The sequence below is a fragment of the Sorex fumeus genome, unplaced genomic scaffold (assembly GCF_029834395.1).
Source record: "Sorex fumeus unplaced genomic scaffold, SorFum_2.1 ptg000051l, whole genome shotgun sequence".
NCBI lineage: Eukaryota > Metazoa > Chordata > Mammalia > Eulipotyphla > Soricidae > Sorex > Sorex fumeus.
The window spans coordinates 28756105-28772443 of record NW_026606108.1 but is presented as its reverse complement, the minus strand read 5'-3'; the positions used below and the strand labels follow the sequence as shown (position 1 = coordinate 28772443).

Genomic DNA, 16339 nt, shown 5'->3' with positions numbered 1-16339 from the left:
AAAACTTCCCCACTGACTGTTCACCTCATACGTGGTTTTCTAAAAGAGAAAGAAAGAAGAAAGAAGGAAGGAAGGAAGGAAGGAAGGAAGGAAGGAAGGAAAAAATAAAGATAGAAGGAAAGGAAAGAAAGGAAAGAAAGAAAGAAGAGAAAGAAAGAAGGAAGGAAGGAAGGAAGGAAGGAAGGAAGGAAGGAAGAGAAAGAAAGAAGGAAGGAAGGAAGGAAGGAAGGAAAGAAAGAAAGAGAAAGAAAGGAATTTAGGAACGGAAAATTTGGAACTAGGGAACAGCCCTTTGTGTTACAGAATGTTCAGCAGTATCCTTGATAATCAAAACTCTTGCACTCCACATATGTTATTACAATTAAAGTCAAGAATAGTTGAGAATCCTTGACTTAGTGGTTTTAGTAGTCATTGATAACTATAACCTAGGTCCATTATTTTATTAGGATGTACAAAGTCACAATTTTTCTAATACTGTCATTTCTATATTTAAACTCATTTTTTAAAAAATCACATCTGAAAAGCTATTTTTGTTTATCATTTGAAAATCTTAAATACTTAAACAATTTATGCATTTCAGTCATTCAAAATGATTTCTCTTTTTATCATTGTACAGCCACAAAAAGCAGTCTTGTGGTGTTGGATGGGCATGTGGTACTAGGGCTTGAACCCAGGTATGAGCTGTACTGTTTGAACCACACCCAACATCCAGTCTCCTTTCTCTCTTTCGTTCTCTCTTTCCTTCTCTTCTTTCTTTCTTTCTTTCTTTCTTTCTTTCTTTCTTTCTTTCTTTCTTTCTTTCTTTCTTTCTCTCTCTCTCTCTCCCTCCCTCCCTCCCTCCCTCCCTTCCTTCCTTCCTTCCTTCCATCCATCCTCTTTCCCTTTCTTTCTCTTTCATTTCTTTCTTTCTCCCTCCCTTCTTTCCTTCCTTCCTCCCTCCCTTCCTTCCTCTCTATTTATTTATTTATTTATTTATTTATTCATTCATTCATTCATTTATTGGTTGGGGACCACCCCTGGCAATGCTCAGGGGTTACATCTGGCTTTGCACTTAGGAATTGTTCCTGGCAGTGCTCAGGGTAGGATGTGGATGTTGAGGATCAAAACTTGCAAAACAAACCCTCCCCACTCCCCACTCCCCACTCCATCCCCTTTATAATGCTTATGTTTTTCTATCTTTGGTCAGTGTTATCTTTTTCAAGTTAGCTCATTTTCTTTGGTCATAATCCTAACTTGTCTAATTCTCTTAATTAACTCTAGTGTTATTTTCATTCCTTTCACACAAGATATATCATTCAAACTCAGCTTCAATATTTTCTAGCTCTTGCCTGAAATCAGCCACTTACCTTGAAATCAGGTGTGGCACAAAATAAATCTCATTACTTTTACTAGGAGGTGGTACTTTGAGCCCATAATTTGGGCTTAGAGTATTATTATCACTGTTGGGCTGTCTCTGCTTCTAGCTCTTTTAAGTGTGTAAGAAAAGAAAATACGTATTTTTGAAAGAAAAGATGTTATGACTTCATACTGGTATTTTTATCCAATTTTACTTCACATTATTGTTACTTTATATTAATCATTTTCTTTTGCTAAAATTATGATAGAAATTACTAGAAAGTTGCCGTCTCTTTTATCTTTATCACTCTCTCACACACATTGCTAACACTGGATGCAATTTCAAATGTGCTTCCAAAGGACCTTAGATTAGACCAGTGTTTCCTGCAGTGGGAAATACTGCCCCCTGGAGATGCTGGAATGATGGTGCTTAGTATCCTTTGGTGAAGTTTGGGGGGTGGGGGAGCGGGTTGGGGTAGTGGTGTTTGTTGGCCTTATAAAGGCAGGTTTCCAGGGAGAGCTGAGTGATTGGTTTCTGGAGAAGGGGGTGATAGGTCGAGTCTTTTTTATACACCAGAGCGATAGCATAGAGGATAAGGCATTTGTCTTACACTCAGCCCACCCAGGTTTGATTCCTCCGCCCTTCTAGGAGAGCCCAGCAAGCTACCGAGAATATTCCGCCTGCGAGGCAAAATCTGGCAAGTTACTCCTGACGTATTCGATATGCCAAAAACAGTAACAAGTCTCACAATGGAGACGTTACTGGTGCCCGCTTGAGCTAATCGATGGAACAATAGGAGGACAGTGCTACAATGCTTGCTTTAACTACTCATTCTCTTTGTTGCAGGCCATCAATGTGAAGAACAAATTTATTTAAAGTTTAAACATTTTTCAGGTTTTTTTCAATTTTAATTTTATAAAGTATAAGTGGTTCCAAAGAATTATCAAAAAGGACATATTCTGAAACTCTGGCTTCCATTACTATTTCCTCCTTATTTTCTTTCCCCAAGATAACCATTTTATTAGGTTTGGTTTATATGAATGTTTTTTAAAAATATGAATAATGCACATATGCCAAAGGTAATTTAAATTATCTGAACATTTTTATTGTAATAAAATTTATATAACAAAATTAGAATTTTAGCCAATTTTAAGTGTGAAATTTAATGTTCCTAAGTACATTTACATATTTGTGCAACCATTATAGCAAATAATTTCCAAGACTTTTATCACCTTGAGTGGAAACTCTGTATCCATTAAACTAAATTTTGCTTCCTAGAAAAGTTCGCCTTTCTGTCCCATTTACATTTATCTGTCTTTCCATGGCAGTATACAGAAGTCCTTACGATTTTTTTCAAGTGTGTATTATTTCACCACTGGATTAAACCATATCCAACCAGATCAAAGCTGAAAGTTTCAATTTTGCATTTTGTCATTAAAAACAGTACTGCAGAAGTCAGAGTGATAGTGCATCAGATATGGTGCTTGCCTTGCATGTGAACTACCCAGGTTCGATTCTCTAGACCCTCTATGGTCCCAGAAACTCTGCCAAGAAAGATTCTTGAGTACAGAGCCAGGAATAAGCCCTGAGCAAAGTCAGGTGTGAAACAAAATTAAAACAAAAACAAAAAAACAGAACTGCAGCAAATAACCCAATGTATTCATATCCACACTATCACTGTCCTCTCATTGTTCGATTTGCCCAGTAACATTGTGAGACTTGTTACTGTGTTTGGTATATTGAATTCTATGTCAGGGGTAGCTTGCCATGCTTTGCTGTGTGGGTGAGATACTCTCTGTAGCTTGCCGGGCTCTCCGAGAGGGGTGTAGGAATCGAACTCGTGTCTGCCATGTTGGTCACATTCAAAGCAAACGCCCTACCTGCTGTGCTATTGCTCCAGCCCATATCAACATTTTTGTTTATATCTTTAACAAAGATTTCTAAAAATGTTTAATGGGTCAAAAGCAAATACATTTGTGATTTACATTTCATTTTATTGTAATAATCAGAAGGAACCATGAACACATTTGAGTATTAAGTGAAAACCCCTAGACAGAACGTTTTAAAGACAGCAGTTAAAACGCTATTTTAAGACAGATTATTTCGCTTTTCTACTGAAAACAATTTTGCTTGAAGGACAGTATATGACAATTATCTCTATTTCTGTCTTTGAGCTTTAACGAACTGTTCTGCAGAGATTATATGACTTCTGTTTCTTCTGTCTCATGAGAATAACGTTAGAAGCTTTACTGCTATCTTAAGGCTGACTACATTGGAAAAATAAAAGAGGGGAAGTTGTGCCAATTCCCAAGAGATTTTTGATTGCCAAATAGCACATCTGAGCAATGAATGGAGGGTGCAAGGGGTGAGGTGACTAGGATCTATTTACCTTTCTTTAAAATAAGGTTCTCTCTGCCTGAATATGTCGGATACCTCTTTTTTTTTTTTGGTATCTTCCTATACTATACAGGGATGGTCAGTCCATCCTAATTAAGGGAGCGTTTGAAATTTTAATTACGAAATGCCATATACTGTGAGAACACTAGACCTTCACAAAGTCCTCAAGAATGCCGTCACAAAAGGACCCCAAAGGCACAGAGGTAGCTCTGAGAGTTCAGAGGGCAGGTCACCAGTGTGGATGCACCAATTGCCAAAGTTTAATCATTAACCAGGAACCACAGATACGCCCAAGGCCCTTCTCCTTGTCCTGTACCCCACTGCACGACTCTTCCTCAGCCTAGATCCTTCAAGGGCTGACTCCAGTTCCTCTACTTCCTAGCAGAGCCCTAAGAGGGATCCCCTAAGCACCCTCCCCCCGCCCCACACCCGTGTATTCCCTGGGACCCTGCGTGTGTCCGTGCGTCCCAGTGGCCGCGCGCGCCCCAGTTGGTGTGGAGGGCATTTTCCGTCTGGCAAGGCCAGTCCGTCTGTGCATCCCACCCTCTGAGGCCACTCGAGATCCGGGGGCCGAGGGCAGGACCCGGCCTCCAGCGACTAAGCTTGCAGCCATCTCCCGCGCGGGTCTCAATCCCGGCCTGTCTGCCGCCCCGGGTCGTGGTGCAGGTCCCCGCAGGACCACGGGATCTCATCCCCCACCTTGCCTGGCGGGGCAGTTCAGCTGCCGGTCGGGGCGAGCCAGGCGCGCCTGCAGCCCCTGGTCCTAGGTCCGCTGACCGGCCAACTGAGGGGGAGGGGACGGGGCTGCCGCCTCCTTTCCCAAATCCGGTCCCTAACCGCCCCCTCCCCCGTCGTCTGCTCACTTTGTACAGGCAGTCAAAACAGAGCTAGCGGCCAATTGAGGGGGACGGGAAGCAAAGCCGACTAGCGCCTCGCCCCCTCCAGCCGGCCCCCCGGCCCCTCGCCCGGGCCCCCGGCCCTCTCTCTCCTTTCCCACTTCTCTCCTCGCCCTCACCTCTCCCCCATCCCCCGCTCATTTCCTCTCGCACCCGGGCTCGCCAATCCCTCCTTTCCAGTCCTCCTTCCCGGCCTTCCTCTCCGGCTCGCCCCCCTCTGCCCGGGTCTCCGTTCTCGCTCCTCTCTTCGCCCTACCCCCTTTCCTGCCGCGTCCCCTCCCCCAGCCCCGGCTCCCCGACAGCCTCCCCACCCGATCGCCCCCGAACTCAGTCCCCGCCCCCTGTGCGCCGGCCCCCGAGTCCGCGCTGCGCCCCACGTGTGGACCGCGCCGCTCCAGCCCCCACTGACAGCCGCCGGCCCGCCCCGTCCCCACGCCCCGCCGGGCCTCAAAACCCGCGCTCGGCGCCCGCGGCCGCCGCGTCTCCCCGGCGTCCCGCCTCCCGCCGCGGCCCCGCGCACCTTCGCCCGCTTCCCGGCCGCCGCCTGCGCGCCGCTGCCCCCCGGACTCGGAGCCAGCCGAGAGGAGACCCTTCTTGGGGGGGGCGACTTTTTGTTTGCTCGCCGGCTTTTAGCGACTTTTTTTTTTCTTTTTTGCAGCTTTCCACGAACCGTGCCCAGAGCGCACGGGAATCCTAGTCGCTGCTTGCAGGCGCCCACCTCCCCCCACCCCCCCGTTTTTTTTTTTTCTTTTGAGGTCCGCTTTCTTTGTAACTTTACGCCGCGGCTGCTCGGGTTACTTTTGTAATTTCCCGCCCCCGCCCGCTGGCGGTCCTGGAGTCGCTCGGGGCCGTGGCCCGGGGGATGCAACGTGGACCGCGCGGGGCTGCCGGCCGCACCGCCGCCGCGCCTCACCGCCCGCTGCGCTAGAACCCGCGCACCGCTGGAGCCGGGAGCCCCCAGTCCCAGAGAGCCTCGGAGCCGAGGAAGGGCTTGCGAGACCCCCGATATATTTGGGGGGCCGGGCAGACTGTCTTTGCTAGATCGCTCTCCTCGCACCCCGGTCCGTGCGCACCCGGAGCCCGCGATGGGGAGACGGAGGCATCTGTGTCTCCAGCCCTACTTCGTGTGGCTGGGCTGCGTGGCGCTCTGGGCGCAGGGCACGGCGGGCCAGCCCCAGCCTCCGCCGCCCAAGCCACCCCGACCCCAGCCGCAGCCTCAGCAGGTCCGGGCGGCGGCGGGCTCCGAAGGCGGGTTCGCGGCGCCCGAGTACCGGGAGGAGGGCGCCGTGGCAGCCAGCCGCGTCCGCAGGCGAGGACAGCCGGACGTGCTTCGAGGGTAGGTGGGCAGGCGGCACGGGGCAACCTTGGCTTGGCAGCTTTCCCTCGGGTCCCCTTCCCTTCTCCCCGAACCCAGTGCGCGCGGCTCAAGCCCGCTGGCCCCTTTGCTAGGAAAGCCCAAAGACCTCCGGGAGCTCCTCTCTCATTTCCTCCGCTTCTCAGCCCATCGAGAGACCCTCCCTCGGGGCATTGGGCGGCGGGTGGGTTCAAGACCCCTCCGGGTGTGTGTGTGTGTAGATGGCTGAGTTTATGCTGGAGCCTGCGGTGCGGGAACAGGTTCTACGTTTCGTGCTGAAGGCGGGCTTGGAGTCCACCTCGCATCGCTGGGGCTGGCGGAGCTTGCCCGCTCCCCACCGTCGGGGGCGCCCCTCCTGAGCCTTTTGTTTGAGGAATTGTGCGGATCTTACTCTAATCATTCACCCCAGTGTCCCACCTTCCAAAGCGCCTTCCCTGACACATGTCTGCTGATGTGTCTGCTGATCAAGGAGGGATGGATTTGAGAACCTGGGCCAGGATTTTTGAAACGGGGACGTTCCTTTTGTTCTCTGCATCCGGAGGCTGGAATAGTAGCAAATTATATGTTTCCATGTCTCTCTTCTCCCTTTTATAAAGGCAGCAGGGGAGGGCTGATGAAAGAGAATGCTGAAACTTTTCAGACTCTCCCTACCGCACCGTCTAGCAGATAATTTCCATGTCCCCAAGCCCCCAGAATATGAAGTGTGATTTGGGGTTGGTTGGCCTACAGTCTACCGTGCAGGGGTTTGCTAAAGGAAATCACTCAGTGCATCTGTGACCTCGCTTGTCCATTGCAGGCCCAATGTGTGTGGATCCAGGTTCCACTCCTACTGCTGCCCAGGATGGAAGACTCTGCCAGGAGGAAACCAGTGTATTGTCCGTAAGTGCTTGGCACGTCCTATGTCTCTATCTTAGGGCCAAACACTTGGACACAGGGGTGCTGTGGACACACAGCTGCCTTTCGAATCCAGTGGCACATAGCCATGCTAATTAGGACATGAGCCCATTGGAATGATGGGAAGGAACCAGCATCTGGACTCTGAAAGACCTCACTTCAGGACTCCATTGGATAGGAGTATGAAAGATAAGGGAATCTTTTCTCTTTCTCTATTAATGCACACCAAAGAGGGAATACAGCAAATCCTTAGATAACAGAAAACCGCTTTTTCCTAAGAGATAAGAGCACCGTGTGATTATGTAAATGATCTAGCTTTTGCACGTGCTCAAGGTTGAGGCCATAGGAAGATCAAGCTATTTTAGGCCTTTGTACAAAACTGTCGTATTATTTCTGGTTTTGTTTCAGCAGCCACAAAAACCTAGATGTGAAAGGAGCACTTGCATGAATTTGGAATGTTGATCCAGATGAACGACATTTCAAAAAGTTCAACATCAGCCAAATGATTTGATTTTTAATTTTGGAAAACTGGATTTTCCAGATCTCATCATGGGACAGTACATTCCCAAAGTGCATGTTATAGAAATGGAAAAGTTCTGCGTATCTTTTGACTCTTCCAGTCCAAATTGTATACCTGGCTCCCCAGGTTCTAATTGGAGAAGTCATTAGTTATCAGCCTTGCAGGGATGGACGATGGAATGTCTTATTTCACATGTCTGATTTTTGTGAGTTGAAGTGTGACTGGCCTTCTCCTTGTGTGTTTATATAGCCCAGCCACATTTGTCTTGTCAGGACAAGAGCCAGGTATCAAAGACAGCACATTCATTTGGAGCTGGTCTTGACTTTACATTGACCTCAGTGTTTTCCAGAAAAAACATCATTATACAACTGTGAATAGAGGAAAAGGACAAGCCACATTAACCAAGGCGTAATCAGGATGTAGTGGCATCTCTGTCTCTATATTTATTGGTTTGTGGGTTTGAGATAGACAGTTAAATGTTTTTTCAATCATTTGGGGGGGAAAAAAAGAAAATCTCAAGAGTCATGACGATTCGTTTGTTATTTTTTTCTTTCCTAAAAGTTCCACCATCTATAGTAGTTAGGAAAACATTGGAAATAGTAGTTCTTTTTGAAACTATTTGAAATAAAGCATCTGGCTAAAAAATATTTGCTTTTATGCAAAAGAAAAATCTTTGCATCTTCCTTCACGTTTGAAGTCATGTGGATGAGGCTTTTATGGGGCGTTCGATTACTCTTTCAGGCTAGTGGGGCATTACCCTGTCTACTTTAAACTTATGTGGTTCATAGAATTCAGAAAGGTTAACGTCACTCACTACACACCTGCCATACCAGTCAGGAGTGACTTAGGCACCACGGAAAGTCTGACTCACTAAATGTAATGAATGAGACTGCCATTATTGAGTTGGAGAGCAGCTGAGGAGAAGGGATTGGTTTATGGTACGTGTTGAAAATCTGTAAAGTCACATTTTATTGGATCAGTGTGGAATGGGAATTCCAGAGAGCGAAGTCTTCCAGAATATTATATGCATGCATATGTATATATGCACATTTATATGTCCCTGTGAATGTCATTTTAAAAACTAGTACAGTAAAATTGTTCTTATGTGCTTGTTTAGAACATCAACTTTGGAACTCTCAGTAATAGTGAATGTTGTAGCCTGCATTCCTACTACTTGAAGTGTTAGCAAGTTTATAAATTACATTGGAATGTGCACGATTCATAAATCTATAAAAATACAGCTTAAATTTAAATGATCTTTATTTTGAGAAACATTTATGCCATTGGTAAGTAAATAACTACAAAACTACATATTTCACTTTAAAAAAGGAGTTCAGTGGATGAGGAGAGAAGAGCTCCAGGCACAGGGTGTGTGTGCTTTGCATCAGGATCCCCAGGTTTGATCCCCAGCGAAGCATGGTCCTCTTGGGCATGATGGGGTGAGGCCTCTCAGATATGTAATTCAAATCACTGAGAAAGTAGGCTAGTATACAAAATAGATGAAGATGCAATGCTTCTGTATTCTTTTGTTTTGATCTCAGTACATTCTGCATTGAGTTCCATTTTTAAATATCTAAAATTAGAATCTATGAAGACAGCAAATACAACCATCTTAAAGTCAAGAACAAAACTTTGATTTTAGCATAATCTGGTGATAAGTTAATTATATTTATTGAATTTCTTCCATTTAGTAAAAGAAGAGCTCTGTGAGAACTTTAAAAAGAAAAAGGAAAATACTAATAAAAAATGAGGAGCAAATACAAATTTACTCATATAGTCACACGTCAGTGTTCTTTCTCCTTAGATACTGATCAATTTAAAAAATATTAAGCTGCTTGGATTTAACCAGTCTTCATATAAGATGTGAGAATAAAATGCAAATTTATTAAACCACCAAAAACAACACATTTTTATTAAGCCTCTTTATATTTTGTTATTGTTCCTAATTGTCACAATCAATCACAAATCATCCTGTTATTCATCGATTGCCTCGAGCAGGCCCCAGTAACGTCTCCTTCATCCTAGCCCTGAGATTATACTCAAGGCTCTTTAGGAGAATGAGACCCATCATTGTTACTGGTATTTGGCATATTGGGTACGCCACGGGGAGTTTGCCAGACTCTGCCATGTGGGCAGGTTACATTCAGTTCCTAATTGTAGTCTGTAAAAGTCACTGAAGTTCTCTGAAATTCCCAGATATTTCCAAACTAATGTTTCTAAACTAATGGAATTAAATTTTTCACTTTCTATTTGTGTTTTTTTAATATTATTAGACCGTGAACCAGTAGAAAAAAATTTTGTTGGTGTGTTTGTTGTGAAGTTACAACAAATAGGCTAAAAAGAATATTTTCACGTTTGAAATATCCATGGGAAATTGTTAGCTTGGAATCAGCATTTGAGACCAGAAAAAAACATCAGAAAGAAGCCAATATTTTGATTTGATTGTTTGATTTTACCAATGAGAAAGCTAAACCCAGAGCAGCTATGAATTTTTCCCCAGTTTGGTGTGGGTTAGTGACAGAGTCTAAACTTTGCATGCTATGTAATTTACTTTGACATTCAAATTTTCCCCACAATTTGGGATTCTCAATACCCAGACTCCCATTCTTTCTCCCTCTGCTGTATCTGAGTGTCAAGATTCTCTTGATTGTGTAGCTGCTAAGGCATATATAAGAGGAGTGTGAAGAGAAAGTTCTAGAACAGTGTGGTTTCTATAAATGTAGTATGCTCACCTGGAGCCACACTCAGAATCTAACTGAAAATGACCAGTGTTTAGTTCATTTTACCATTCTTGAGCTTAGGGTAGGGGTGCTTTGAATATTTTCAAAGACTAGACTTAAGTGTTTTTCTGCTTGGGATAGGGGGTTTGAAATAGAACAGTCTTTGAGTGAGCAGTTGTCATTGGAAAGTTATAGATGATCAAGAATCTAGTATTTTATGGGGGACTCCCAAGCACTATTCAGGAGGTCCAGGAGCCCCATTGGTGATTCTTGACCAGCCAGTTAGGGGAGTCAATGCACGTTTCTAATGGTGCAATGCTTATCAGTTCTTACAGTATCAGAAATTATCTGGGCCACCCTGGTAGTTCTGGGGGCTTCCAGGGTTGCACTCAGAGATGCTTAGAGGACCCTTTGGTGTCAGAAATCATACTCAGGTTGGGCACTAACAGTTGTACTATCTCTCGGCCTCAAGAATCCAGTACGTTTTTTTTTGTGTGTGTGTGTTTTGGGGCCATACCTGGTGGTGCTCAGGGATAACTTCTGCCTCTGTGCTCAGGGTTCATCGCTGCTGGGAATCAGGGATACTGTATTTGGTTATCAGGAATGGAACCCGAATTATCAGTGTGCAGGGTAAACACCCTGCCCACTGTTCTATCTCTCAGGCCCCAGTTTCTAGTACATTTTAGACAAAGTGCAATTCTGTGGCAAGAGGCAAGTTTCTTGCCTAAATTATCTGTCATCACACCATAATATGTTACATTTAATTTATGGGGAGTACTGATGTAAATGCTTTGCACACTATATGGATGCCAAAAGGCCATTTGAGGGAAGAAAAAAATTGCTAGTTTAGTTTACTTTTATATAGCATGCCCATTACTTTATTGAGGGTCAACACTCCTTCTGAAAGTTATAGAACCCTCTCTAGCAAGTGGTTCATCCACACTCTCCTATCCATGTTTCCCTCTATTTTAAGGGCTTCTGAAGCTCTCCTCTTGTTTTCATATTTGATCATGGTGTGTTTAAGCACATAGCTTTTGAGTTCAAAGATAGAATTCATTGTCGGTTCAGAGATAAATCAGCTCCTGAATGAACGGATTCTAAGTATGATGGAGATTTCCCATTTGATGGCACTCAGCTAAAGACATTGTGGGTCCATGGTATGTGTGAACATTCTTTGCTGTAATGACCCTCATACCTTGAGGGTCATAACTGCAGGAGGCTTTGCCTCTCCTTCCATCAAAATGTTGTAGCAGCTTTTTTGAGCAGCAGGAATATGCTATATTGAAGAGATAATATGGAAGAAGAAAGGTTGGAGGAAGGAGAGAGGGAATTGTTAAGGAGAACGAAGATTAATGATGGGGCAGGTCATATACCAGCAGGGAAGGAATGTGCAAGGAACCCTGAGGCTTGGCCAGGTTGTTGGGGCATGAAGTTTCCAGCCCAGTCAATTCGTATTTTTTGTCCCCTGTGAAGGTCCTTTATAGAGTAAGCTGACTTTTTTGAATGTGTACAAAATCTCTGGGTTTCCTCAATCTGCTCAGCTCCCTAGAACTGAGAAGCTCATTTTGTGGTGAATGTTGCATATGAACTCTGCCTTGAATGAAGAAGTCCTGTAAGGATAGAAGAGTTACAGGATTAGAATTACAGAATTTAAAAAAAAAAATTACAGAACTTGATATGTGGCATTTGTTTGCACATTATATAAATAATACTTATGAGATTTTAATTTCTTATTCCCATGTCTTTGAGGGTAATTTCATTCCAATCTGATATTAGATAACATTTTATATATTTCTTTTTCAGATTTTGATTTGGTAATTGCGCATTATTGTATGATTATTCATTTTTTCCATTGTGTTTTCTCAGCAATTTGTAGAAATAGTTGTGGAGATGGATTCTGTTCCCGTCCTAACATGTGTACTTGTTCCAGCGGCCAAATATCACCAGCCTGTGGGTCAAAATCAAGTATGTTTCTTATATGTGCCTTTACTTACTTCATTGTTCTTAAACGTTTGAGTATATTCTAAATATCATTTTCAAGGAGTCTATGAATCATGATGATTTTCCTCACTAACTAGATCTATATTAAACTTTGCAGTAAAAAATCATTTGTGACTTAGCTATTATCATCAGTTGCTGAGAGATGAGGGGCTAGTGATTTCCAATGCGAAGAAAATGATTTGGTTCTGCTCCTGGAACTATGTGCCTCTGCAATGAACGAGCTTATAGGGACCAAAGAGACAGTACAGTGAGTAGGGTTCTTGATTTGCAAGCAGCAGACCTGGATTTCATTCTCAGCATCCCATATACCTCCCCGTTCACCTACCCATTCCAAGCCATCCAGTAGTGAACCCCGAGCACCATAGAGTGTGTCCCCCAAACAAACAAATAAACAAGAGCTTGGATTCAATGGAAAAGTAATGTTTGTGAATGACAGTTATAACTTACTAAGTTTTAATGTATTGGTGCCATTTGAAAAGTCTGACTCTATTACTTTATTTAATTATCATTTGAATACAAGTAGAATGTTTTATTACCACATTTTACAGAGAAGGCAATTGACACACAAGTAAGATTACTTCCCCAAGTTTGAATCCATATATTCTGGTGCCTACACTTGTAGACTAAAATTTAAGTTTCATGTCTGTTGTAGATTAACTCTTGTGACTTATATCATGTGTTACACTTACACTAGAAAAGAAGGATAATAGGATTGAGATGACTGAACAGGTATCTTTACATATATTAGCTTAATCTGTCTACATATGTAAACTCATCTGACAGCAGGCTAAGATAATAGGATTGGGAGGACAGTTGTTATGTACTTGAACAGGTAGCTTTACATATATTAGCTTAATCTGTCTACATATATAAACTCTCATCTGACAGCAGACTATTATTCATGATCTGATTCAAAGTCATTGGATCTTTAAGGTTCAAGATTAATATTTTACTCTAATGTTAAAGATAGCATTATAACAAAGGGTTGACAAGTGGGTATTATTTAATTCACAATAATTAAGTCATACTTTAAGTCTTCCTCCAACTACTGTAAATTGTCACATTTTAAGCATTATGACTTTTCTCTAAGACACCTAATAGAGAATGATCTGTTTGATTCCGAAGTACAGGATGCAAGATTTATTCAATGAATGTTAGTCTCCTGATAGAACCTCTGATTAAACTCTAGTTTCACTTTGAAAGCAATGTCTTTTTTCTAGCCATTTAGTTATTTATTTATGGGATGTATTCTGACTTATATTCTTCAAAGCCTTTGTGTGTGTGTGGGGGGGGGGGGGGGAATCAGCAAGGACACATCTGGCAGTGCTCAGGGCTTAGTTCTGGCTCTGCATTCAAGGATTATTCCTGGTGGGATTTGGGACTGAAAGTGGTACCAGGGATCAAACATGGGTTGGAGGTATCCAAAGCAAGCATAATATGGGTTGCCTGGGATTAAATCTGGATCAGTCACATGCAGTGCAAAGCAAGCACCCTAATGACTGTATCTATTTGATTATTTTTCATAGTCATTTGTCTGTACTTTCTTTATTAGCCTTCTGCTCAGAGTTTGACATTCCCACTGAGTTTTGTCTTTCCAGTGGACTTATTTACACATGTATCTTCACTAACAGTATGTTGATAACTTATCTCTATAAGTAGTTCCTTCCACTGTGATTCACATTCAGATGTTCCGTTTCCTAATGGACACATCTGCTGGACTGTGTCGTGTCTCATATTTGGTGGCATATTCAAAGCTGTGAAACTCTCCATTCATTGCTGACCACAATCAACTTCTTCCACAGTTTATTTTGCCTCAGCAAATGCCAATGTCAGTTATTTAGTGCTCAGCCAACTACTTTTCTCTTTTGTTTTCATTCTTTGAACAAAATCTGTAGGTTGTACTAAAATATATCGATGTAAGGGCTAGAGCAACAGCACAGTGGGTAGGGCATTTGCCTTGCACACAGCCAACCTGGGTTCAATTCCCAGCATCCCATATGGTCCCCCGAGCACCTTCAGGAATGATTCCTGAGTTCATAAGTCAGGAGTAACCCTGTGCAACACTGGATATGACCCAAAAGGAAAAATAAATAAATAAATAATATATCGATCTAAAATTTATCTTTTTTGTTTTTTTCTCTGTTGCTACCCCATATTGTATAAAAATGAATTTTTGTTTCTCTGTTGTTTACTACCAGTGGTGTAAGCTATGTCTATCACAGAAAGTAATTGCAGTAATTAGTTCTGCAACTCCTGCTCTTAACCTCTTCATATCTGTTCTCTGCAGGCCAGTTATTCTATCAAAAATATAATGTTTTTCATTTCTGTGACTAAATACTTTCATGAACTCCCTATATGTAGCATTTGTGATACATTGTATAGCTCTGTAGACCGAGAGGCCTTGTGTCATCTAGCTGGGGCTTGCCTGTTTTCTCAGCATCTCCTCTTCAGTATCAGTCTCTGTAGTCATATGAGTCACTTAATTCTTCAAATGAGGAAACGTTTCTGTCTTATGGTCATTTGATGTGTTGTTTTCCTCTTTCTGTGAAGTTTCTATTGATACTACCAAGCTTGGCTTTTCCTTTAGAAATGAGTTTAGATCTTGGTACATCAGAGTGTCTTATTTATTCTTTTATTTGGTTGCTTCTTGACTCCGGGATAATTTTTTTCTTCTTCGCAGCAAAATTTCTTTCAGAAAACTTACCCAATTTATTGTTCCCTTGGTTTGATCTGTCTCTCTGTGGAGAGAGGGTGGAATCTGAGTCCATCCTGACAACAGGTCATGGCACTCAGGCCCAGCATTCTGGATGTATCGCTGAGCACTTCCTATATCCTAGTCTTTAGTCAGCTTAGATTTATTCCCTCTAAAACACAATTTGTACAATATTAAATGAAGATGATACGTTGTAACAAATATGCCAAGACTGTAAAGTACTACGGTAAATAGTAACAATGGGGCAAAACAGTTTCTTCTGTAGAATTTGTGGAATTCGCTTGGGCATTTAGTACACACACACTGTCCTCCCGTTGTTCATCAATTTGCTCGAGCAGGCACCAGTAATGTCTCCATTGTGAGACTTGTTGTTACTGTTTTTGGCTTATTGAATACTCCACGGGGAGCTTGCCAGGCTCTGCATGAGGGATTGAGGAATTAAACCCAGGTTGGCCACATGCAAGGCAAACACTCTACCTGCTGTACTATCCCTCCAGCCCTGGGCATTTAGTATAATTTTTAAATCTTAGGCATGATGTAAATTGGGTTATAATATACATAATCACAATCAGTGTCCTGTGCTCTGTGTGTTTCTCTGTAGTTCAGCAGTGCAGTGTTCGATGCATGAATGGTGGGACCTGCGCGGATGACCATTGTCAGTGCCAGAAGGGATATATTGGAACTTACTGTGGACAACGTAAGGAATATTAAGTGGACTTAATTTATTACAAATAATTTTATTTTGTCATTTTGTATTAATTTAAGGTCTTTTTAAGCCCATCTTCTTTTAACAAATTTTATGTTGTAAGCCTCACAACTGAATTTCCAGATTTTGTCATACAAGATTTTTTAAAATTATGTTAGAATTTTTGTAAATTATGTTAGAATCTTATCATATTGATGTCAAATACCATCTGTTGTTTATTACTTTTGAAATATGACAGTAAGTAGAAACTGTCCTTCTTTTGTCTAACTTCACAAAATATACCTTTTCGAACAAAAAGAAGGATGAAATTTGCACGATCTCTCTCTTTTTCTCTCTCCCTCTCTAGGCTATCTCATAATTTACCCTTAGAAACCAAGTCTTTAGCTTTGCTCTCTGCTGCTTAGATAAATTTAATTATTTAATTCCATCTAGAAAGCTAGAAATATATTATTTATTTATTTATTGCTTTTTGGGTCATACCCGGCGATGCACAGGGGTTGTTCCTGGCTCTGCACTCAGAAATGACTCCTGGCAGTGCTGGGGGATCATATGGGATGCTGGGAATCAAACCCGGGTCGGCTGTGTGCAAGGCAGATGCCCTACCTGCTCTGCTGTCACTCAAGCCCCTGAACATTTTTTTTTAAATAAATCTGCTTCAGGTTAAGGAGTAGTCAGAAGACATGCCTGGCATGTGCAGGGAGCAGAGTTTGAACCTGGCACCACTTATCACTAGGTATGATCCTGGGGGCTCCTGAATACCACTGGGATTGCTCTGGTCCCAAAACTGTCAGCTGGCCTCAGT

The 16339-nt window shown here is 42.7% G+C and overlaps 1 protein-coding gene across 1 annotated transcript in view; it reads left to right on the top strand.

The window, feature by feature from the left end:
• The first annotated feature begins 5658 nt into the window (after positions 1-5658).
• FBN2 (fibrillin 2) overlaps positions 5659-16339 on the top strand; it is a 294085-nt gene continuing 283404 nt past the window's right edge. The window contains exons 1-4 of the mRNA XM_056124409.1: positions 5659-5965; positions 6780-6862; positions 11984-12082; positions 15433-15528. Of these exons, the coding sequence (XP_055980384.1) occupies positions 5715-5965; positions 6780-6862; positions 11984-12082; positions 15433-15528 (529 nt within the window). The 5' untranslated portion in view covers positions 5659-5714. The remainder of the gene's footprint in view (positions 5966-6779; positions 6863-11983; positions 12083-15432; positions 15529-16339) is intronic.